The sequence below is a fragment of the Varroa destructor genome, unplaced genomic scaffold (assembly GCF_002443255.2).
Source record: "Varroa destructor unplaced genomic scaffold, Vdes_3.0 BEIS01000007.1, whole genome shotgun sequence".
Taxonomy (NCBI): domain Eukaryota; kingdom Metazoa; phylum Arthropoda; class Arachnida; order Mesostigmata; family Varroidae; genus Varroa; species Varroa destructor.
The window spans coordinates 23,169,442-23,194,812 of NW_019211460.1; the positions used below are offsets into that span (position 1 = coordinate 23,169,442).

At 39.8% G+C, this 25,371-nt stretch overlaps 2 protein-coding genes and 2 non-coding genes across 13 annotated transcripts; 2 read left to right on the forward strand and 2 right to left on the reverse strand.

Moving 5' to 3' along the window:
* Window positions 1-267: 267 nt before the first annotated feature.
* On the reverse strand, window positions 268-18,041 carry LOC111254238 (uncharacterized). 8 transcript variants are annotated; one of them, XM_086975266.1, is made up of 4 exons: window positions 17,608-18,041; window positions 17,233-17,344; window positions 2,033-2,382; window positions 268-1,115 (listed from the first exon to the last, which is right to left on the reverse strand). In XM_086975266.1, exons 3-4 carry the CDS (start codon window positions 2,355-2,357, stop codon window positions 937-939), a joined length of 504 nt encoding a protein of 167 aa, XP_086831392.1. In that variant the 5' UTR covers window positions 2,358-2,382; window positions 17,233-17,344; window positions 17,608-18,041; the 3' UTR covers window positions 268-936. The 8 variants fall into 8 exon arrangements, with proteins under 8 accessions (XP_086831392.1, XP_086831391.1, XP_086831390.1 ...); XM_086975265.1 differs by lacking the exon at window positions 17,233-17,344 and having other exon boundaries at window positions 2,033-2,379; window positions 17,608-18,040; XM_086975264.1 differs by lacking the exon at window positions 17,233-17,344 and having other exon boundaries at window positions 17,608-18,040.
* A 1-nt stretch (window position 18,042) lies between these two features.
* TRNAM-CAU (transfer RNA methionine (anticodon CAU)) lies at window positions 18,043-18,114 on the forward strand. Its single transcript has one exon. It is a non-coding gene; the product is annotated as a tRNA-Met (tRNA).
* A 341-nt stretch (window positions 18,115-18,455) lies between these two features.
* On the forward strand, window positions 18,456-18,537 carry TRNAL-AAG (transfer RNA leucine (anticodon AAG)). The gene has a single exon. It is a non-coding gene; the product is annotated as a tRNA-Leu (tRNA).
* A 566-nt stretch (window positions 18,538-19,103) lies between these two features.
* On the reverse strand, window positions 19,104-25,359 carry anchor (integral membrane protein GPR155 homolog anchor). 3 transcript variants are annotated; one of them, XM_086975258.1, is made up of 4 exons: window positions 24,408-25,359; window positions 23,588-23,930; window positions 22,787-22,858; window positions 19,104-22,359 (listed from the first exon to the last, which is right to left on the reverse strand). In XM_086975258.1, exon 4 carries the CDS (start codon window positions 22,348-22,350, stop codon window positions 19,636-19,638), a length of 2,715 nt encoding a protein of 904 aa, XP_086831384.1. In that variant the 5' UTR covers window positions 22,351-22,359; window positions 22,787-22,858; window positions 23,588-23,930; window positions 24,408-25,359; the 3' UTR covers window positions 19,104-19,635. The 3 variants fall into 3 exon arrangements, with proteins under 3 accessions (XP_086831384.1, XP_022671348.1, XP_086831385.1); XM_022815613.2 differs by having other exon boundaries at window positions 23,790-25,359; XM_086975259.1 differs by lacking the exons at window positions 22,787-22,858; window positions 23,588-23,930; window positions 24,408-25,359 and adding an exon at window positions 22,944-23,498.
* Window positions 25,360-25,371: the final 12 nt, after the last annotated feature.

The window sequence follows — 25,371 nt, forward strand, 5'->3', positions numbered from 1 at the left end:
ATTACGTGATCTGTGGGAAAAAATTTGGAGAACCTCCGCGGCTTAATTGTTCGCAGCCGATCTACGCTGAAAGATATCGCTTCTTATATAATCCTAGATTTAATTTCAATCGAATCACAAAGTCTAATAACAAAAAGGATGTTCTAAAGTTAAAAACAATTTTTCAAAGTCTATAAGAAATGAGTAAAATGACTTAAGCCCCTAGCTAAGATCAACTCTATCTAAAGAACTATGTGGACCAACAACTTCACAAACAGCTCAATGCAATTTGTTTAGAAACGACATACTAATCAACTTTATTAATGACAGTATCAGTGACACGCTCACTCTTTTACAGTAGCATAACTACGCGTTGTTTTATCGGCTGAACATGGGCGCTGAATGTTGATCGTCTGTATTTAAAGATTTGATCTGTTCTGATAGGTCGTTCAACGACTGGTTTTTAAGCAAACGTGTGTTCTTTAGGTGATGGCTGATGTGGACTCGATACATGCACAGCGACAAGAGACTGACAGAGCTTGCTGATGAAAGTAAATACTGCTGGTCGACGAAACAGAGACAAAAGGGATGGACATCGTTGACTTAAAGGTGACTTTTGCTTGAAATCATGATAATGACATGGGCTTCATCAGCTCTGAGCATACGCTTCTAATAATTCAGTATACAGGTGGATCGTTATATTTGAATTTTATGACAATATCGGACACTGACAAGTAGAGTAGGTTATTTCTGAGCTTCCATATTTTCCAGAACCATCCCTTTGTTCAAGCTCGAAAAAATATCTGTTTCCAGGAAAGTTCAACCTTAAGACAGTTACATCGGCGCCGAACGACTCGTAAGTCCTAAGACATTCTCTAAACAGTCGTCTATCCATAAAGGTGTAACACCTCATAAAGCAAACTTGTCAGTGACCTACGATGGACTACCATTGCACATCTAGGCATGAACTGCCTGGTATCCCCTGTAGAATTTTTCAAATCCGTTCATCAACTTAATTATACTTTCGTTAGGAACATTACGTTTTCTTCGGCCCGCCACCGTTGCTGTGGTAACAGCTTGATTCAACGGAAAACCAATTGGGGCAGAGAATTGCGTCAATGAAGCCATTAGCGCCCCTGAAAATTGAAATATGCTAGCATGATTATTACTATTATATATATATATATATATAGTGGGATTACTATTGTGTTATGCTGTTGAACGGCCGATGAGCTGTAGGGTTTGAACGCTCTAGTAACGTTACAACAATCGGGAAGTGCGGCTTTCATTTAATAGGATATTGCAAAGGATGCATACATATAATATAGGCTATAAATTAATCGTCCGTTTACCAACGAAAATGACGTGACGGGACCCCTCGAAATGTGTCAACCGGAACCAATTATTGCTAAAGAATGTAAAACACCTATTTTTATATATAGATCCGTCATAAATCAATGGAGATACTTTCTACTTATCCTACATCATGCAATCTAAATGAGTTAAATTTGTATTTGAATCGACCAACACTATTACTTCCATTCGTTTCGCCACTCCGATCACGATTTCCGAAGGGAATTGCTTAACAAGGCGAGTATTTTTTAATGGCTAAAGTTATAACGAAGTAAAGGTTGCTTACAGATTAGGGGGTGACGTTCGATTTCATCAAAGTTTAGGAACAATTAAATTTTCTATCACAGGCAGCCTAATCAACGATGGCCTGTAGCTGTAATTGAGAAATTATCCGAGTAAAAATGTTTCTTGGATTAACAGACGTTTCCTACTCCAGCACTGCCCTTGTTGAATGAATTAAAGACCTCAATGTCAAAGTGCCTCATGCAAATGTAAATGGTTCCAATTCTCGATATGACATGCCTATATTGGCTGCTTCTTGACTAAAGCTACGATATATTTAGTCGAGCTAGTTAGAAGAAAGTGCGCATCTATTGCTCCCCTAAAGGTATCCTGACTAGAAAGTACATCAAGATAATGGAAATTTTCTCAATACATTAATAAAATAAAGATTCTTTGCTCAGTTCAACTATCTACTCACCCAGTACAGGTAGAAATATAACGGCAAACCCAATTAAGGCAAGAATTGGCAGAAAATCAGTTCCAAACCCGCGATCGATCAGGTCATGGCCACCGTATCCGCCGTAAAAGCTGCGCGGTTGAGGGGCAGTTCCAGCTGTCTTAGACGACTTGATACCAGCCGCTGGTGACGAGGAGACCGTTTTAGCTAATTTAGATCCCGACTGTAATGAACTCATCGAAGTGTTCGACGCAGCTAACGCTAGCGAATGGTTTATAGACAGATACCAAAAAATCAGCATGAGGAAAAAACCCACGTTGCGAACGAGAGAACGCGCCAGTACCATCGTGGACCAAAGATGTACAAAACTACTGAAATAAACAAAAGAAAACATCACACGGTACGCGATGATCTGTAGTATAACAAATTATGAAAATTATTTATAATTTTCATAATAATAACTCGATGTCTGATGAGATAAAGAGCCAATCAAGGCTCACAGTTTTACAACCCATTTTAGATTGCGTTCCGATATTTAGTTATTTTTTTTTTCGCTATTGCAATGTTTTCATTTAATTATTTATAGACTAGAAATAATAGTGTCCAGTAATTTTTCACGATTTTAGTAACGAACACAAAGCACATTTGCACCGTACTCCGTCGCTCGAGTTCGAGTCGTGCGACAAGTTCATCATAATACTGACATCGTTTGCAGCTTCAACTTCAACTCGAACTTTATCAGACAAGTAACTCCCAACAGTGGTCTATCGCTAATTGAACTGCTAATCCAAGCGAAGTCGAATGATGCTTCCTCTTTGCTTGTTACTCGTGGTGTATTCCGTAATTTGGTAGGCGTTGAACTTCGGTTCTTCACCACACGCACGTTTCGCCTATTAACGCAAACACTGCCTTAATCATACACGCACAGAGGACACAACAACGAAGGGTACACATGTCTCCGCCGGTGTTTTACAGGATGCTTATATTGTCTGTCATCTGAACCTCGCGACACTCTTCAATAACTCGCCCTCAGCGCCATGATCACCCTCTCTCAAACATCGTGAGATGCGAGACCTGACCGAATTCACAAATATTCCGACTCAATGGTAAAACTATGGTAAAAGCAGGATCTTCATGCGACGGACTGATCTTGTAACTTCTGCCCCCTCCCGCCGACCTCTTACACACCAGCAGTTCTCGAGGGGGTAAAGGCGGGGGCGAAATTGATGCTGTTTTACCAAACTGTTGCGAACGCTCTATATGCGCGCACACCCACGTTTCTATGACTGTATCAATGTGTGTGAGTGTCAATATGTGCCAGCAACTGGCCAATAGTCCTCGCGGTTGGCTAGTGCAAAATGATTGATGCAAGCACATTTCTAGTGGCAATACCTGTTGCATTTAGATAATATGATCACCCTATGGGGCAAGGGGCAACCAGTATAACGCCCTGTTGCCCTCCGATCGGCGTACCGTTTTATTAGTAGCGTTCTTCATTGCTATAGTTTGTTACTGATCACAGTGGCGACGTTGCGCTTGGTGTCATTGTCGTAACTCTTATTGGTGCAGTGCCCCAAATGTCGTTTGAGCTGTTTGCCCCAAACGAAAATCGAGAATGGCAGCTCGGCGGAAGGGCAGGGCGGGGCATTGGTCGTGGGATGATGATATACTTGAGAAATAGACGAAGTGAAATAGCTATGTATAGAGCAGAAGAACTTATTGCGATTCGCAGTAACAACAAGAACAGCTGTTACAACAACAAACGGTTGCGTGACAGTATTCAACACTATCACAAAGAAAAGAAATCATCTCTACATTATTACGCTCCTTGAGCACAAAAAGCTCTTCACTTGCTTCTTTTCGCGTCGATCCTTACCTCGGGGCTGCCACTGCACCCACTCTGATTGCGGCCGCATAGGTGACCCTTGTGTCACGTCTACCGCCCCGCGGGAGGAACGAACGGCGTTTTATAGTGTAAGACCCGAGAACTTCGGCAATAGGCCCTTGAGCGGCATTGCCGACTATAGAGTAGCTTGCCAGCATAATAGAAACGTTTAGTTCATTCCTATCGTTAAAATTCATAACGGCCACCTATTGTGCCATGGTTTCAAGTCTTTGCCACGAGCGTCACGACCAGCGTAGCTGCCGATCCCGCACATCCGCTCACGAAAACTGCAACGACATAAAAACAAGTGCGTCACGCTAAGTCCGCTGTCCTCCTTCTTTCTTGCAGGTTTGCCCGTTTTCACCGTTTGGTGTCGCCTTAGGGACCACCGAAGCGCGAAGGTGCGGTCAGCGCTGAGGATGGATTCGTCTTATTTACTTAGGGTATCGACTCCGCTATCTGCGATCGTAAGCAAAGGCGAAAAGAGCCGAAGTTAAAAGTGTTTGACAGGCATCGCCAATAGCGAAACGGCTAGTTTTGCGAGCCCAAACGAGCAAACGAGTGCGATCATCTCTATCAAGAAGAGCAAGCGGCAGAAGTCGCCAAAACGAGTGTTGTAATAAGCTACGAAGGCGAGTACAAATTGGGTACTATTATCAGCTTGTGACGGCGCCAATCTGCTCACCGATAGCAGTGGTATATGCCCTCAGCGATTAACCAGACCATTAACTATAAGCAATTTGAACGTGCTGTCTCTTATAAACCTTTAGGCACGAAATAATCGTCCAACCAATCGATAACAAAAACATGTCTTAGGCATAGATACCTTTCAATCAATACCAATCGTTAATGTATACTGAAGGTGCTCAAGGTCAAAACATTATATACCATAATATAATAATATATAATAACATTATCAGTGTAATGTAGTTCATCGCTAAGTAACTTACATATATTATTACATATATGAAACAATATATTTTTCATTAGATCGAGTAGAAGCAAGTAATATTTACGCACTGCTTGCAGAATTAGGCATGTTAACGAGATTTGACTCGGCTAAAGTAAAAATAATACGTGAACTCAATGAAAAAAATACAATATCAATAATTAATCAAAAGATCTCATAGTTCCGATGTTTCAGAAGCTGGTCTCACAAACTTCCGATTTTGTGTGATGCCTTTTTCAAATAACTGTTCCATGTACCAAATCGGCAGGTGGGGTTCCACATATGTTTTCGACTTAATGCTGATAAAGCGGATTGAAATGATCTTCTTCGATCTGGCTTGACCGATGAGCAATTTGAAGGTTTTACTAATAGCAGTAAAAAGACCGGACCAGCTGTTACGTTCTTCTAGTTACTGTATGAAAATAGAAATATTGTTGCATTTATATTGTATTCAATTCCACTATTAGGAACTCTACCTTTTATGTTTCAATTTTTACGTCCGGCGTCGCTGTTAGGCATAATTCCGTCAGACAATTAGCCCCCAGAACGAAACAAACAGTCTGTTTATGCCTGGGTTTGAAGCTCGATTACAGGCGTTAAGACTAAAGGGAAAATACGATACTCACTAAGCTATCACAAGAAGCCTCCTTAGAAATTCCTAAGTGTCTTGGCACAAGTTACTAACTCTCGTTGGAACGGAGTAAAAAGAAAAAGCTTGATTAAATGAAAAATCGGAATTAATAGAAATAGCGATTAAGTAAGAAACTGATGAGTTTTTCACTCTAAATTATATACATTACTTTAGCCGTAGCCTTTTCAGGTTTATTTATTTCCTGAACAGAAATAGCACCACAGATGTAAATTAAATAGCGTTCAAACTTAAAAAGTGTTGATTATTAATCAATATCCTCAACACCATATCAATGACCTCACATTTATCCAAGCAGACGGAGTCAATCAGATCTTTTATTTCCGGAAAATACAGATCGGTACTATCTTTACCGCAAAAGCATGTGTAGACGTATTAGTTGGTTTAAGCCCCGCCTTTAACCTTTACGACACGACAAAAATCATTGAGTAAAGGAACATAAAAGCCAAGTGTCTTACAAAGAAATTAAAAATATATTTTCATTGTTATTCCTGCTTTTTGTTGGTAGTTAGTTATTTAGCGTTTCTCGTAAATAAAGCTATGTTAAATGCAGATACGAGTAGAAATAAAGTTCATCTTACGAAGATTAACTTGTTTTTTTTTACTCTACCTTGTCTTTTAGTATACACCAAGTTACTGGGTATGAAATCATTTTGGGGGTTCGCGGAGAACTGCCGACAAGTTCTAACAGTAACTTTGTGTAATTATAAATGCAGTATGATATCTGAGCTGAGGGCCGGTAAGCCTACTTTTTTCTGGGCGTCGATAACGTCAAATACGATGTAAAGGGTTAGTTGTGTTCTAACGTAACATAGCCATAGGCCTACGAATAGTGATAGCGAGATATCAACGTTTTTAATGAGTTCTTCCACAACGGTGGCATATTTTAGTGCACCGTACGCAATAAATAAATAACTAATGATTTTCAACAATCGTTCCAAACTAAGAATAGCTTGTTTGGAGATTTTGACACATTTATACGAAGCGAGAACATAAGGCACAAAGAGAAACATCTATCGTTTAATGGGATCAAAGGATCAGAACCGTTTCTGTCAAAAGCAAGCATCTGCAATATACCACGGTAAAATAAATTTGTTCCCACAACAAGCGACGTAATAAGACGAATGATCAGTGGATTTAGTATCATTCCGTTATTCTATTAGTGGGTGGCACTTAAATGCTAACCCAAAACGTCGGTGAGTAGCGGTTGATTGGCGCTGACCAAGCGTGTAACGTAACTCGGCATCAACTGAAACTAAGCCGGGAACATAAGCCATTGAAGGATCCGACAATGTTCAACGCTAGCCAACGAGAAAGAACGCCAGGTGCTGTAACTAGATTACAACGCAACAGGTTGTTCCACTAGGACTCAGCCCAATGTGAAGTCGAACATCGACAAAAACAAGCTTGCCTCATAATAACTAACCCCTATCGACTAAAGCAAGGAATTTAGATACATATATTGCCGTTAATGGCGTTGATGTTAAATTATATGCACATTTAGCGAACTAAAATATTAGAAATGTAAAAATTATTAGCATAGTATACTAGATTGAGAGCTATAGCGAACCGCAATTGTTTACAAAAGTTCTTGACAAACATGTTGGAACACCAGTATTGCGTGAGTAGTAGGACGCTGCATGGCAACATTATATCAAGGAGGTAAGTATGTAAAGGTTATATCTAACTAGTCCACGAACTCCTCGTTTAAAGCCTTCGGAATGTAATGTCCTAAGAGGCCTTTCCTGAGACACAATCCGCCGTACATTCCAAGATAGGTTTCTAACACGAGAAAAGCAACATGTTCACTTTCGGTGGCTTTTTGGGAGACAGTTGCGCAGCAGCAAATCACACTGGCACGAAAGCACAGAATATTCGTGGTCTTTTGTTAGCCCGTGGGCTTCTTTTTTCGGTGGGACGCACACCGGGCAAAAGTCACGATCGCAACAACAGAGATCCGTTTGGGTGGCGGAACTAAGAAAAGTATAATTAGGCGCAATATTCCCCGGTCCACACCATAACGTGCCTGTCGAAGCATCAAATAGCATTTCGATATAAAAAAAAATTAATAGCAAACGAAATACGGTGTCTGACTTTTTCAATCGCTTCTCGAAAACAACTGCATTTACTGGTTCGACAACAATGAAGTACTTACTTGCAGTATGCTATGGAAATAGGCAATACCTATAGCTTCAATAGAATTCGACAACCCATATTATCTCACCTAAGGCAATTCCGTACTCGAGCAGGTTTACCACCTGCTGATAGCTACTCTGACACAGAACATTTTGTCCTACTTGTCCACAGAGAATGACCCAGTTACTCATTATCATATCATCAATTTTGAACCGTTGCGGAAAGAAGAAGAAAGAAAGGAAGCTTTAGGACTCTGTAAGAAGTACGGAGAGATACGAAGCAAACGTTTGTATTCTTCTGTACTTTACATTATTGACGCTTTTAATTTGTACTCATTTTACGGTGTACTAATATAAATTCTATGATATCGATCTTAGCTACATACAAGCATCAGATTGGAATCTCTACTAATTCCTCACTGTAATAGGCGGATAGCTGAAAAAACCGTAATCCACGTGGTGTAATCACCAAAACAAAAAAAAATCTGCCAAACAGAGCTGATACTAAACAATGCTTATCTTTGAGTTACCAATAAAACATTTCAGATCTATCTTACCTGTTGTAGGAATGAAACAAATGAGAAATTGTTTAGGCAGTTCTATCTAAAATTATATTGGACAGTTTTGTATTTTAGAATGACGAAAACGAACGCTTTACTCAACCAGAAGCCAATAGACCACCAAAATTACCTACAGAGTCATCGCTACCTGAAACAGGATAAACGCTATTTATCGATTCTGTTTCAGATAGAAAATTATAACGTCTACACTGTACGTTAAGTCTTTTACGTGTGACTTTCTCTAAAATTTCCATGTCAGAGTACAAAGCGACCACAACAAAACTGTGCATAGTAAAGATGGTCAAGAGAGCGAATGGAAAATCAGCAAGGAGAAAGCCAACAATTTAATTTCCGACATAGGCGTATCGAACGTATTTTGATCTAGATGACTACTTACATTTTACAGATTAATTTTCTAAAACAAGCCTTTAAGGGATTTTTGTACTTTTAGAACAGCATCGATATTTGCTCTAAGCCAATTTCAATCGCTGATTAGTACATCGTCGATTTCATTACGTATCAGCAGTACAGAACATCCGTAGCCTATAGCCCAAGCTTATAGGTTCTATGGTATGGATACTCTGGTATGGAACGGATTATAGAAAAAAAAAGTACTACTAAAAATACTAGAAAATTGTACTTGGTGATTCCAATCTAATCTCTTCTAACCGCTGTTCTCGAAATTGACAGCTTATTTCGACATACTCTGGTAAAAAGTTTCTCACCCCACAGCCTACCTTTTTTGTATCGAGAGTAAGCGACATCGAGTAACATTATTACCATTGAAATTCACTTCCGCTAAAATGAGATCCGACTCAAAGGCAGATACATTAGTTCTAATGACGCCCAGGTCATCCTTGGCCAATACCTACACAATACACAAAGCCTTTAATTAGTGGCTATTAAACTTAGCTAAAAAGGTTTTCGAAGGTCAAACGTATATCGTATAAAATCTCTTTACTAGTTCATTACAAGTAACCAATTCAAGGTGTTCCCTTTATACGCAACAGGCTCGTATCATCGTCTTCTGCAATACTGGCAACACCTTTCAAATACGACTGTCGGGATAGCCTACAGCTTTTTTTTCTTATCTCCTTTGCTGTGTCGAAATTCTTAAATTTCAAAGTTTTTTTAACTTTGGTAAAAATCGTAGGGAGCTTGATTTAGTGAATACGGGGTTTAGGGTAACATGTACATCGAGTTTTTCTTTCTAAAAACTGGTGTACGAGTAGTAAAGTGTGTGCTAGCGCATTGTCATGGCGGAAGACCCCCCAAAACGCATCGTGCCAGAGCTCTAATGTCATGCGTCGGACAAGCTCGCATGTTTTTTTGAAATTTTTCATAGTATTTTTTAGAGACTGTGAAACCGGGCAGTATTTTTAAAATAGTTCTTCACTGGTTCTTGTCTGTCTTCGAGATGCCCAAACCATCTTTTTACTTAAGCTTTACTTTCCGTAGACGTTTCGTAGCATTCGTATAAGCTCTGTGCGGTCGAATTTAATACACACTCCGTTCTTCATATAGCAAAAATCGCAAAACATCTAATATATAGAATTACTTGATCTCATCATCACGAACTTGAGATTGCATCCTATGTTTATGAAATGTTTTTTGTGTGTAGCAAAGCTTCAATTTATTACGCTGTAAAAAAAAAAGCATGGATAACAGGCACATTCAGTTGCGCGAAAATTCGAATAACTCATTCATTTCCGAACCAAGGCTTCGCGCTAAAGAAGCTACTATAACCACTTTTTGCACGACATTCTTCAATAATTGCCTGGGCCAAATAGAAATAATACATTTTTTCTGACCGGTGATCTCAGATTGGGTAAAGGTTCAGCTTACACGGGTGGATCCGGTCTCGAAGCGAGTGAAAGAGTTTGCGACCCCGACGGGACTGACCGTGATTGCAAATATTGCCATACAAGACGACGGAATCCCGTAAGATCGGATTTGAGGGCTTAAATACGTAAACAGTACCCTAACTTATAAGAATAATAACGATTTTTATAATGCGATTGACGTATTTTCTTCTTTACTGTTGTGCAGTAAGTAGCAGTAATTTTTAGGTAGAAGAAAAACGTCTAGTTTAATTGGCACCCAAAACCCACCAGTCATGTGTCTAAAATACTCGCAAATCACATTGCATGATGTCGCAGTATCTACACACTGACGATCACTATAGTAGCAATAAGAATTATGATTCATTTCAACTACTATTTAGACTCTCAGAAATCCTCTCAGCCCGATTTTGGCCGTTGTTTTTGTTGATGGCACCCAATAGATAAGCACACGTTCATAACGTGCTTTTCCGAGTCAAAGCCATCCCGTGCTCAACGAAACATTCCCAATATGCGTTCATGCATAATTTGTTAATGTCTAAGCGTGTTAATTTGTTTCTTTCAAAAGCCGACGGCAGCTGTAAAATCAGGTGATCTTCAACGAACAAAGTCCTCATTTCTAATATAGCCTGCCTCCTTAACCGGATCGGACCGGATAGTTCACTTATAGTACTTATCCCAAATTTAATTCTATATTGGTAACCGGTAAGTATTGTTTCCGTTTTCAAATATATGAAAATATCAGAGTCCTAATTTTCCTGTTCATTCTCTAGGTCGCACCCGATAGACTCTATAGGATATATATTTTGAGCCAGGTCTGCTCTTGGACATGACACAATTTAAGTAAATTACTTGAATGAAAGATATACTAGATGGTGTAAAGATTGTGTGCTGGAACTATTTTACCTACACTGATAGTGTGGTCAAACAAAAGACGAATGCTGCAGGTAAACAGAAGGACCGAAAAAAAGATGCGTATCCAACAGTAATGGATTTGTGAAAAAATTTTGATGGATCAAAAAAAATATGGCCAAGCTAGCGACGTACATCATTGATTAATTTAATCTATGTAAGTTATTGAAAGTGTCTTTGAATATAAGCAATCGATGCATCGTTTAGAATGTTATGTCAAATATATATATATATATATATATATATATATATATATATATATATTTGACATATATATATTTTTCCCAAATACCTCTATGTTTCGAGTTTTTACGAGTGTCGCCGTTAGGCATAGTTCCATCATACGAACGGCTGGCTCCCATCACGGAACGAATTGTCTATGTCCGGGTTCGAACCTAAATCACAATATGTCCCTAGAATGTCCTTAGTAGACCAATTCGCTAACCACTCAAATAACACGCGGGCTTTTTTAAACCACCCGATATTCCTCTAGCTGCATATAGAGCCAGTTTTGCATCTGCTCTCATATTTACGTATCCAAGTCATCAGGGCTCACTTATTTGACATTGTTTTAAGTCTATTGACTTACTTATGTGATTCAACGTTTTTTTTATTGTATGCATATAAAAAAAAATTTGCAGCTAAAGAAGAAGCTGAAAAGGTAAACAAAAATTTTTAATTGCGCCCGCCATAAAATTGCTACTTAATCGATGTTGGTGACACGAAGCACTGAGCTGCCCTTGTTAGAAATTCGTCATATCCATACACAGTCGATCCAATTCTTAAATAATGGTAAATACATTGATTGGGCAAATCATGTTGTGTAAGACGCAACCGAAGGATAAATATATTTTTCAGTAAGACATAGGTAAGTAATACTGCGACGAGCATGATATAGTTTGACAAATAATTTTTGAGTAGTCCGAACGACGCTAAACGCTTTGCAATAACAAATCTAAACGACAAATAATGATAAATGTTCTTTTATGATGTTCCATTTCCTATATGGCTTCAAGCTCGGCATGTTTTCGTGCCGTTACGTGTACCGCTTCTGTTCAGTAAACCGAAATAATGTTCATCTAACTGGTGGACTCATTTTTATGGAGAGATGATATGTCTCAGGGACTCTGTGTGTGTACACTTTAGGTACTGAGTGGAAAATAACAGTCTAGTTTGGACAACGTACATTTCGTCCTTCGAAAAGACTCTGTTCCTTATACAGACATCACAGTCGGTATTTGAGGGAAAAATAGTCAAAACAGATAAAAACTTTCTACGAAGAGCATTACATAACAAAACAATTAATACTTTTTCCCATCGTCGACAACTCTCCTTGCGTTGAGCAGTGGCTTAATAAGGACACAGATATATCAGCAGTTTTGTAACGCTTCTTTGAGTTGCTTCATGCTTACACGTTTGCCTCCTAACATCTAATAACATTAGATTTATATGTAAGAGCTGACTGCGGCGGGTCATAACACTGAGCGTTTTTAGGTGATTACGGATTTAGGTAAAAACACCTGGTTTTTGCCTCGGGTCATTCTCAAAATAGAAAATTGATTTTTCATTGGCGCATAGTATAGAGTAACGAAGTACTAATACGTAGGTATAGGCAAATAATGAGATTTGCAAGGGCGTTGATTCGGCTTTGGGGTATCTATGCAACGATAGATGAAACAGTCCTCCCGCATGAGAATATAATGCCTATCGCATAGCTTTTGCGTTTTAGAAAATAGCGTACATCGAGTATGCTTTTTCTGTTCAAATGGTAAAACGAACTACTTTCGAAAGTAAAAAAAATTCAACACCATTAAGTAGAACCTCTAAGTTACAAGTTTAACGCCCGGTACCGCCGTTCAGCATAATTCCACTCGTTGGTCCATGCCCGAGTTTGAACATACACCGCAACGTTTCGTTACTATTCTTACTTAATTACGTTACCCACTAAGCCACCACGGCTACATAGCTTTGTAAGACTCGTTCACTACTTTATAAATATCTATGAAAAAAATTCCTAAACAAAGGATAGGTGTGGATCGTAGAAGTAATGATGAGCACCTGCTCACACGAAAGATACAAAAAGGCATCTGTTTGTCCATTACAGAATCTCTTCTTGCCAACGTGTAAATTGAAGATTCCCCAGCAAATCAGAACATTTTTTTAATCATTTTAAAAATAAAACCTGATAGCCTATTATCCATTGCAGTAGATATGCCTCCACAACTACTGAGTTGTTTTTATATTAAAAGAGATCATCAAACAGCTTTTTTGCAATCCACCAGCCTCCGACAGTCTAATCAAGAGAACGGATCGACTGACCGAAGTTTCCCTATTGGAAACTGGCTCGCGCTCAATGCCGGGATCTGAGGCTGTAATTCTGAACTATCTCTTATCTCTACTGCGACGTTTTCAGGCAAAAATATCCGGCTAGTAAACCTTAAACCGTTCTTGTAAGACCATCCACATGTCACATGGTGCTCTCTCGGAGTTACCCTATACGTAGACTTTTATTTGATCTACCTAAGGTGATATTTTTTTGCTACATAAGATATTATTAATTACGCAAAATGCTCGAAACTATTATAATTCAGGTTTTAATTTCGCCTTTAGCTCTGTTATGTGTCTAGCACAAGCAGCTTGAACTTTATCTTTTAGTTTTCTTGGACTGGTTCCAATATCAACTTGATTGTACTTACAAAACAGTGATGACTAAAAAGAAGCCTAACCTTTCTCAGACTTTCGAAAACATTTTCGAAGTCAATACTTAGTGAATTTAGACAAACCGTTGGTAAACGGACCGCCAGATAATCATTAACATATCAAAGCAACGAGGTACAAGTCCTACTATCGAAGTACAACGCAGTATGCATTTTTGTTAAATGTGCCAAAGCGTAATTAAGATGGTTCTACAGAACCAAATCATTCGCCGAGGCGTGAATGGCATCTCAAAGGTATAGCAACAACCCAACTCTTATCACAATTGTACTTCGACTTCGCAGCATCGGATATCAGAATTTAGGCAGAAGGCAGCTGTGTCTTGCTGACTGCTTTCATGTTCAACTGAACTCGCTTCTTTAGTTTAGAACTTAACGCAATGCTAGTGTCTCATCGCATCGCCCCCATCACCCAACTGCAGTATTAATCGCATTTTGCCCATCCAAAAAGAGTAACAGCGCCTGCGCAAGCTGAGAACTATACTGATGGTAAGTTCGAGCGGGCTCTCCATTACCTGCCTGTATCTGCGTGCCCGCTGTTAAAACATTGCCATTATTACTTCCTTCTTATGCTCTTACTGGGCAGCTGAAGCAGCTGTAAGGTAACGGTCTGAGAACATACACTGTGGAAACATACTTTAGTAATAAAAATAGGAATTATGTGATTCGAACGCTGTTCCTGTCCACAGCAGCAGTCCCGTCTGCGTCGGAATAGAAAGGTTTTCTGTGCTTTTACGTGCCCGTTTGCTACGGGTCCTCCAGATGCTTTCGACAACTCAATTTTGTTCGTGTCACATACAACGCTTCTCTGAGAACCTATGTTTCGCGTTTACACGGAGGGATGGACGGACCAACAAACGACCCTTGGCTTTATTTAGCGTGACACTAAGCCCACGATACGTATTGAATGATTTTGCTGGTAGGCAAATACGTGAGACGATTGCAGACGCTATCCGAACCTGTAGTTTAACCTTTACTTAAAGAATAACGGGGATTAGGGAGGCGACAACACGGCCAACAACAACGAACCTGGCTAGCGATGGATAACGTTTTCTTTTTACCTTACTTCATTTCCAATTGCTGGGGTATCTACCACTTACAATGAGGTATATCTTACCATTTCAATACCTTGGGGCTAGCCAATAATCTGCCGTCCTGTAATGTCATTGATACTGTGTGGACGTCGACCGTGTCCCAAATTAATACACAGGACAATTGGGCTTTCACAGTAAGAACATTTTTGCTCTTATTATTGCTATGGAATAGATTAACACACGCTAGATTAGAAATTCAACGTAGAGCTAGAACCTATCATTCTTTCCACACATCGAAAAGCTAACTGAACTTCCTATTTAAGCCAATTCAGCTGATCATGTAAGTAACGTATTAAAAAAATGGTTGCTCCTTACGGAACAAAACATTCGCATATTATCAGAGCATTTGTATTAAATACGCCTCGTATGATTTGATAAGTATTAAAATTCGAAATGCATCGAAACGTCCTACATTTTTGTCCCTCTACCTAAGCTTCCCTTTTGGATCTCAACTGAAGTCCTGCTTAACACAAATTGCAAAAACATAATGCGACCTCAATGCAACGAGTCTCGCCATATTAACGGAAAAACATTTTGCCAGCTGTCTGCATTCATGTGTTGACAAATTAAATTTTTCGTACAAGTACTTATTTCATTAAAACAATAACAAAAAGCATTTCGAAATTAGCCTATCGAATCGAGTCTAATGGATAATTCATAAAATATTTTTGCAATGGCTATAGTGTAATTTATGCAATATGTGCAGGCCTTAACAACGAACAGTTCTTATCATAGTGCAGATAGCGAAAGGAAAACGAAACCATCCTATTATATGTAGTCAAATATGAAAGTAGCAATCAGCTGGAGCGCAGGTCTGACTAATTTCTAGCTCAGATCGAAGCAGACTTAGGGTATGTTGGCCAGCTAGCGTGGCAGCAGGTGGTATAATAAGTAAAGAAAGGCCACCAATTACGAAGCAATACCTAGCTGATATTATAATCAACATTTGGGACAATCGCGTAGGCGGATTTGCGCGCCGGCGCTAGAGATCTAAATCGAGGAGTCTTTGTGTCCTAGGTGGACCAAAATGGGTATCTACTTTCCTACACCCCTTAGTCATATCTTTGCCATAAAAAAACTCAAGTCAATAATTTATATGGACGATTCGATTAAATGGACGCAACTCGCATATTATCAAGTACTAATCATCTCTCTCTCTCTCTCTCTCTCTCTCTCTCTCTCTCACATTGGAACTTTGCAGGCACGGGCCTATAAAACGGTCACGTTGAAGTGCGATTGGCAACGGAAAACCTGTACACCGAATATGCATTGTATCAAGTTTTTTCTACTTTCCTATGTGGGGAACTTTGTCAGTTTGAGTAGTAATTGCATAAATAAAAACATATTCATTATAGGACATCTAGATAGCTGTAAAGGCATATCGGCCCAAGCTAACAATTTTTTATCATTTTTAGAGACAATTTTACATCTTAGTCAATATTTAGTGTGTGTCTATCAGTATAAAAACACGTCAAACGGTGCTTCTAATTCAGTCTGCGTGACACTTACATGAATTTGGCTGGCATGTACTAAACTACGTTTCAAGAGGGACTGCAGTCATATCGAGATATAATAGTCATCTTATAACTCCGGCAGTTCGATCAGCTGAACCTACCGTAGTAGCTGCAGATCATTAGAATTATTAGAACAATTAATAGAAAAAATAGTCAGCCACCTGTGGCGCAGAATTTTGCTGCCTTTATAGAACACCCTATTACGCTTTTGGACTGACGAATCAAGGGCACACTGAAACATCTGTCAGATTTAAAAGCTTCTTTAGTTTATTTAGGACTAGCGCATCATTGTTTGAAAGTCCAAAGATTATCGTTCCTTTTTGCAAAGGACGTTTTGCAGAAGGGCCCTTTGTAGAAAGACGAGCTTCTCCATCGGAACAGCACTGATTGTACCCTTCTTAGCAAATCTTAGAGCTTTTTCATAATATAAGACTCCACACAAAACCCTACGGTAGCAAACAATAGATTATACATTTGTGAGATATCAATATGGCAACAAAGCATTACAAGTCCCAGAAACGTCTACATTACTGAAAGCTGCATTTGCTATGGTGGACTGGAAAATGTAACTAGAGTCAATGCAGTAAACCTACAATGCTAAAGAAGGCACACAATCGCTAAAAATTGATTGAGAATCATCACACCAAAGTGACTTTAGATAGATTTGGACAATCGTTTTTTACCGATTATTCCAGTTAAAAAAGCGAATATTTCATATTCGTAGGAAATTTAAGGTCCGCTAAAATTATAGAATTATTACTAGTTATTTTTTAAAATAATATCATGTCCAAACGAGAAAATAACTTTATTTGCTGTTTTGAATCGGTTTCCGAAACTCATCATTCAAACTTGCCGCATTACTTGCACTTAGGAAGTAGTGAGATTCTGTCAATTTCCATCGTCTGCTGAATTAACCAACCAGGAGCTAAGGACGAACATGGACAAACGTGGATCCCACTATTTCTTACCATTGTATTTTTAGCCAACCCCTAATGTTGTACGCGATGTATTTATTGACTTATGTCCGTTCTTGTCCCTCGACGTTTAGTATATATTTCTTGTTTAGGTAAATATCTGAAACTGATATACACAATTGAAGCCCAGGCTCAAAAACAAGTTTCATTATCTGGACAGAGCGGCAGTAGTAGGTTAACAGAGCAAATAGACAAAAAAGGGAGATATATATATAGTTCCAAAACATGCTGCAGAGCTTTACTAAACAGAAAAATATTTTTTACCGGAAGTAAAATGTGCACTACCAAGGAAATTGATTGTAGACAGTACAATGGAAATTTACAACCGCTTTAGAACGATGCCATTATTCGAAAAAGCTATTCATGTACCTTTTGGTGAAATGTTCCTTTCGAAGTATAGATAATCTGCACCGTTCACAACTGCGAAGTACACATGAAGTCAAATAGTTTATACGAACAGCGTACTCTTGTCGGAAAAACAAGATTCCCTCTATGTCTTGTAGTTTGTGCACAATTTATTGCTCAGTTCGGCTTAGCATTAGTTCAGTTTGTATTTGCCGTGTTAGTATTGGACAACTATATGTCCGATTTAGCTGTACCAGCAGCAGTTGCCGAGCTTTAAAAGAGCATTAATAGAAATGACAGTAATGCTATACATATATGTATAGTTCCAAACGCTTTGTTATAGCAGATGGTTTTTGTTTCAGAACATTTCATCGCTCGTTCGATTTGTTTCAGATGAACTACGATCAGGTGAACCTCGTTGCACTGAGGTAACTTGCTTTTACTCGTATTTCGCACAGTAGCAGAGTGGCGCAGTGGAAGCGTGCTGGGCCCATAACCCAGAGGTCCGTGGATCGAAACCACGCTCTGCTATCAATTTTTTGATTTTTATTTAATAGCACATATCGACTGCGACGTTTCTGCGAAACGTTCGCTTTGTTAATTCTAAATATTAAAGACTGTCATGTTAATACAATCTGAATAATAGATTACAGAAAGCCGATATTGTATTGGCTAATTCGCTCTGCACTAATTATCTGAGCCAGAGATGTAGGAAAACGCACCCATGAAGCAGGTGAGCTCAGGGCCACCGATAACGATTTATTTGTTAAAACATTTTAAAATTTCGATGTAATGAGTTACAAAATAATGATTATAATTGTAGTAGTCCACCTCCGTCGGTAAAAATTGATTGTAGCGGTGCACTTCCCAACGGTAGCGTGGCCGAGCGGTCTAAGGCGCTGGTTTAAGGCACCAGTCTCTTCGGGGGCGTGGGTTCGAATCCCACCGCTGCCAAAGACTTTTATTTTGTGTGTGTAGTTTTTTTTTACATATATCACTACATCTACACATGAACATTATACAAAAAAGGTATGTGTTACTAATCTCTAGACTGAACTTATTTTAAAAGTATTCAGAAAGGGCATCTGTTATAGTGAATATACTGCTTAGGCAACTTTCTAACTTCGTAGTCAATACTTTTCACCTACTACAAACAATAGTGATAATGAAAGAATTGACAACTTGAACTATCTTCCTGTAGACGCTTATGCGACTCGAACAACTGCAAAAACAATTTCGACACATTCAGTTGTTTTTTGTTAGATCATCGTGCCGATATCGTGGCTCTATTGTAGTCAGCGCATTGCTAACTTGCATATTCAAGATGAAACCTTCGAACCGTTTATCTTATTTCGGGAATTTTATAATCGTGTCAATTATTTTTCGTTTTGTATTAGGTACATATTTATGATAGCCTAACTTAATATTGTTTTTAAATGGTCCCTTTTACCCCAGTTATAACTCATACTTGTCGTTAAACGGAAACATAATTGGACTTCTTATATCAAGGCAAAAATCACTATTTTAGACGCTTATTTATTTTAGCTGCATAAATCTTTTTGAGAAAAACGAGCACTCCACTTGTCTGTTTTAGATCACAACATTTACTAAGCACTTAATTTACATTATACACATAATATTTACACTTTCTCACTGTCAGTCACGTTGTCACTCATTTCGAATATGTTCGAAGTGCGGACATATATATTTAATTAATAGTACTAATGATAAGTCAGATCTTTCATTTACTCGTGGATGGTTCAATAGACAGGTCAACGCTAAGCTCGAGTCCAACAGTTGAAAACATAGTTTGTTCTTTGTTGAACTTCGCGACTGTCCATTTTTAATTTAAGTTAATAGCTTCCGTGTTTCAGACTTTGGCCTTTCGATTATCCATCTTTAGCGGATTTCCCTTTTGACGCAATCTTACGCACATAATTGCACTGATATTGAACAGCGACATTTTTCGTCACAAAGGGTATTGAGTATCGCGTTAGGTTCGATTTGAGTCGCCGAAAAGTTGGGAAAATCTCGGACAACAGGGTCAACCCTCTAAGAATTAATTACCATAGCCGCGCAGGGCGGGTAACTAATAAAACGGTACATGTGCACATCGTCTTCAAAGTGTTTCGCGTTCGCGACGTGCGCGATTGTACGACCTTCAAGCAACGCTCGCCCGTATGAAACAGCATCGTCTCGAGTGCGCGCCAGCCCGACAAGGCACAACCAGTCGCACATCTGCTGTCCGGAAAACACCACGCTCTCGACGTCTATATCGGGACAGATATCACTCGCACAGATGTCCATATGATAGATGCGGAATTGTTCGCACTGTTGTTTGACTTCAACAGAAAGTTCACAGAATGCCGGTAGATCGACACCTCGACAAAAGAAAACATCGAGAATGCCAAGGAACGGAAACAGGACGCAGGAGGCGTCTGCGCCAAATACGATGAACGTCAGAATGCCTTGGCCATAGTTAAAAACAATGTCGAGAAATTCGAGCTCTAGCAGTATCCCGCTAGGCCTTTCGATCAGAAGCTGCCAAAGACATACTGCAATACCAATAAGCATCGAAAACAGCAACATTATTAGGAGACATACGTGTCTGAATGATTGATGAAGATCAACCTCGGGCTCGGTAACTTCCTCTCCCTTATAGACCTGGTTGAGATACGCTTTCACTGTCGACACGCATGCTTTACGTTCAATAACTGTACAGTGGTAGGTGGGTCCACAGTGTAATGGATTGAACCTACTGCCTGATGCAATTAGCTCTTCCGATATTATTTCTCCATTTGCACCTGCCTGCTTCTCGCTGAGACGGCGTACGCGGGGCACCTTTCGTTTGATAAACTTTGGCTTCCCGATGTCTTCTAAGTCGAGTACCAGATCTTGACCGCTGTTCGGTTGCTTGCTGTCTTTTAAGCATAAACAATTGGCGCACAAGTTTGTCGATGTTCGAAGAGCGTTTGTCGAAGCGCTGAGCGATGACACTCGTGGTAGTTTGCCGGATGATGGCGAAAGGTTTCTCACGGTTGTTGTGCTGTTGTTCTCTCCATCGTCAGGGAAGAGTATTGGCCTATATTCGTCACGCGACCGGAACCTCTGCTGGCGTACCAGGCCGTACAGACTTAATAGGAAGGATACCAAGAGAACTATTAGAGCCACAGCGGCCTGAAGTCTGCCCAAATGGAAGTTCGGGTCGTGGACGAGGGGCTGGTGGCTACCGAACGGAATCCCCGCAATTAATATGAGGGTTCCTATCAGCGATGCCGCAAAACCTGCAAAGATTAGAGTGCTTCGGATTTTCAACACGTAACATAGGCTACGCTGGTGAGATAGCATGAGAACAACTGCGATAACCGCAGTCCAGATACGACTAGCGAAGATACCACTCATCGACACCGCGGTATGTATGTGAAAGAGCACATTTCTATCTTCGCTCATCCAAAACAGCATCAAACCTCCGAGTGAAGTGAAAGTCTGCGCCGCCAAAAGCCACATTGTCGATGAATGTGTCACACGTTTACGCTTCGGCAGTAGTACAAACATGGTCCACAGACAAAATGGGAGCGCCACAAGGCTCGTGCATGATATGGCCGTGCTCAGTGTTTGTTGATACGAGGGATTATCACTAATCTTACTCATTGTGGCCGTAATGAATATTAGTGGCGCTGAGACGAACGTGCCCAAGACCACACCAGCTGACACCGCGTCCTTAGGCAGGCAAAACTGAGTCGCGAATATCGCCACGGTTGGAGCCGGTGGCAACATGCCATACAGAAAGCCGAAATCCGTGTACGCGTTGTCCGGAATGCCGATATGCGATATCACCTCTCGAATAATAATAGGCGCAGCTAGTACTTTAACACAGACTAGCAACGTCGTTATTAGAAGGGTGTACTTACACATAGTATCAAACCCGCCCACCATGTTCTGTCCAAGTAGAAACAGAGCGCACGCCGTAAATCCGGCACCAAGGGGCTCCACAATAGTTGCGATCACGAGAGGTAGCTTTCGTTGAAACGCAAAATTGGCCGCAATACCCGCAGCAGTCATTACAATGATTGGGTTCTTGAGGACACCCATCATCGTTCTTCGAAGATGAGATGAAGGTCTCGGTTGACACTGCACTGGCCGTTGATCATTTGAAATACGGCCGTACTCCATAAGAATGAAGCCAATTGGATTTAAGATCATTAGCTGAATTGGCGCAATTAGGTAAAGGTAATGGGAAAACTCAGGGTGGTCCTTCTCGTACAGATAACTTACGAGAGGATAGCCTAGAGCAAAATCATTTGACTGACTGCAGAAAATTGCAAATAGGCCCGCAAAGCTCGCTCGATTCTCGCGCTTGAGCAACCATGTGAGCAGACCCGTTGATACAAAGATGATCATTTTTCCGATAAAAATGGACGCTAAGAACTTCAGGTTAACCATATATAGATCGATGGTCGCCAATGAGCGGAACACCAGCGCTGGCAGAAAGAAGTATGACACCGTCATCTGAAGACCCTTAGTCTCCGATTGTGGCACGAGCCGACTACGACCCGAAACATATCCCAGCGTTACGATGACGAAACACTGTAACAAAACTGGTAAGAGCTTTTCGTACACTTCCGCGAACGTTCCCGATGGAGCATTCATGGTAGGTATCGTTGTCGCATTTTCAAACAAGCTTGAGAGCACGGTCGAGACGTCTTCGCCACTCCGTGGTGAGATCGAGACCACAAAACTGCTCGGACTAGCCTTTGTGCCACTCATCGCAAATGCCTGCAACCGAATAAACGCACAAACTGAATCAGACTGATGATTGGCCATTGGTTGTACTGTGGTTTTCATGCATACGCGACGCGTGTGATTTTAAATATTGCCTAAAAGCATATTTATACCGCAAACATGATTACACTATTGGAAGACTATGGAAAAAAGAAACATTTGCCCTGTCCATATAGATTACACATACGCAATTTTATAGCCAGACAAAAGTACTAAATCTGAGTCGGTAGTCATCAATCAATGCTTCTCTTAGTTGAAATGGTAAATTTATCGTACTGACGATTAAATGGCCGAGGCAACGTGTGTAACAGAATTCCTCTCAAATTTAACAAAACGCTTTTCAGCATTATCACCTTGAGCTCTCTTAGTAATACCGATTCAGATTTCTTTTGCCGGTACTAAAGTTGAACGTGGTGATTACCGTTTATGGTACTGCATCAAGGAACGCACTCGTCAGCTTAAGTGACGCCTAATGGCTGATCTACATGAGCGCCTAGGGAACAAATTGCAAAAGAGGTCACGAAACAGCGATACACTGGTTAGTCATTTTATAATTAAGTAAATCGGTGTATACATACCTTTACGTGTTCACGTTCAGCTGTCTATTGCCAATATACTATAAATACACACAGTTATTGCAATATGCCTTATGACGTTTATTTAGAATGGCAGCAATTTTTACTCTGTTTGACTAAGTGGTGATTGCGATTGGTTTCGAATAGTTAGGTTAATAAGACTCCTCTGACTGATTAATGCCCAAATCTAGTTTTTCTGTGTAGTACCCACATATGGTTCTCTCAACTTAATCTCTAGCTAATCCGCCCAGTTGTTTTTTGGAGGTAGATTTACTTTGAATTTTTTCACACGACGATAGTATATGCTCGTTGACGTCAACAAAGGCAATATTTACCATTATTTACATTTCTACTAAGTTAATCATTGTAAGAAATCGGCACCCATACCTTTTCTACTCTACTGACTTTTGACTACTTGCATTATTTTACATTCTGCCGAATATTTATTCACAATGCTACGTAATCTTTTCGCGTAACATGCTTCATTATAATTTTCTGCTGCTAAGAACCCATTATCTCCACAATTTCATACAACAATAGATAATTTTGCAATACCTAACAAAAATCGGTTTTTCACCTTTCAGCCGTCACAACAAATGGCATTTAATCCGTTATTTTCTTTGTTACTTCGTCCGTTATTCCCCTACCTGAAAAACTTTTGTCCAGCTGAACTTTTTTCGTAGAACTTTCTTTTCGTAATTAGAACGCCATTGCCATCATTGACGATAGCTGTTACAATTTTCTCTTTATCCCAAATTTTTCTTTGTTGCGGTGTTGCTAGCAGATGTTAGCCTAGAACGTCTTACCACGACGAAGAGACTGATAGCTCTGGTTATTCGTGATGACTACCTGGAAAACGCATAGTGTGTAACAGGCGCCTAGGGCCCCTTTTCCCTTTGGGCTCGTCGCAGGTACAGTTTAACAGAGAATTTTCTTGCTATTTCTTACGTATCTCGTCGTCGCTAGCCACACGGCGCACGGCAATCGCATCTATTCCAGACACAGAAAGGGGATTTGGGTTAAAGCTAGGTTAACAGTCAGTTTGCGCCTTATTATCTAAGCGCACACGCTGCTATGCCCACTTTCGGGATGTCCTCGCCCTTCAAGGACGTTAATGAACGGAACAGACGATGCTCATCATTCCGCGCAGTAGTGAAATGAGACTGGTGTTTGCAAGTTATAGGGGTGTCTGATACCTACCGATTTCATCGATCTTTATCGACAAATCCTTACGCGTTGGCAATCAAATTAGAATGAGGACAACAGTGGAAATAAAACTGGGGGGCGGCTAGTTAGTGGCGGTAGAGAGGCTAAAGTGAAATATGCACAACTAAAACTTTATATAAAAGAGGTCTGTTACTTAACATGTAATAAGCAAAACGTTTTTGCTGCGGACATCTTTCAGTTTAAAAAAATGATTAGATCCTACATTAGATATAGTTTAGAACAACTGTTAGAAGAACTTGCCAATTAGGAAGAACGAGAATTATCCCGGTAAACAGAGCGCAATTATATTGAGCTGGTTAAACAAATAAACTGTAAGAGGAAATTCCAAAAGCACGTCTACAACCACAAATGACTCAGCAATCTGTGGCCCATTAGAGTGTTTTAATAATGCTTGAGGTAAGTTAATTGGACGGGTAACTCTTGGAAGTCGACATCGACATCTCACGTTCTGAAATCGTCAAACACTGACATTGTAATCCAGAAGTGTTCTCAAGTTATTTACTGTCATTGGATTATTGACTTTTTGACAGAAAGAATTAATCTAATACGATTACTCACCACAACTGAATATTTGCTACGCGCTGCAGAAGTCCACTATATTTACAATGGAGGATTTGTTTTGATGCCAAAATTAGTTTGTTTACAAGTGCTGAAAACATCTTTTATATTACTAGTCCACGATAAAAATAACCAGAGATGAATGGAAGCTTATGCCCGACCAGTTTAAAAATGAACATGCAGGCAACGGCATATAAATAACGGACAACTACCATGACCTACTTATATATTGCGTGCGTTGTTTACAATACGACAGAATTGTTATTGGCCAACTATCAGCAACCGTGACTGAATTGGAAATTAATTTTGTAAAGAGCAATGAATTAATGCACGCGACTTCAATGTAGAAAACTGCTAGATGCGTTTGCAAATATTTCTCCATAACGAATCATTGTTGCCAAATGAGGAAACTCTGTCACAAAACCAGTATTTTTACAGTAAGTCAATCACCTAAGATTAAAGAATGCATCTTTTAAAAGAAAAAGAGTTCAAATGTATACTTCATCTATCGCTTCTCATTTTCACCTTTTGCTGTCAATATAAGGTCGAAGGCATGAAGGAAATATTGACTCGACGCGTATTTGCCATTAACGGTGTCAAAATACTATAAACTTTGTACACTTATATACTTGATATGAGGATCTCT

Bases quoted from the DNA above. Each gene is read 5' to 3' on its own strand.
- anchor (XM_086975258.1), bottom strand. From the start codon at position 22,350: ATGAGTGGCACAAAGGCTAGTCCGAGCAGTTTTGTGGTCTCGATCTCA.
- LOC111254238 (XM_086975263.1), bottom strand. The intron at 1,116-2,032 runs GTGAGTAGATAG...TTCAATTTTCAG, and splicing joins TATATTTCTACCTGTACTGG to GGGCGCTAATGGCTTCATTG.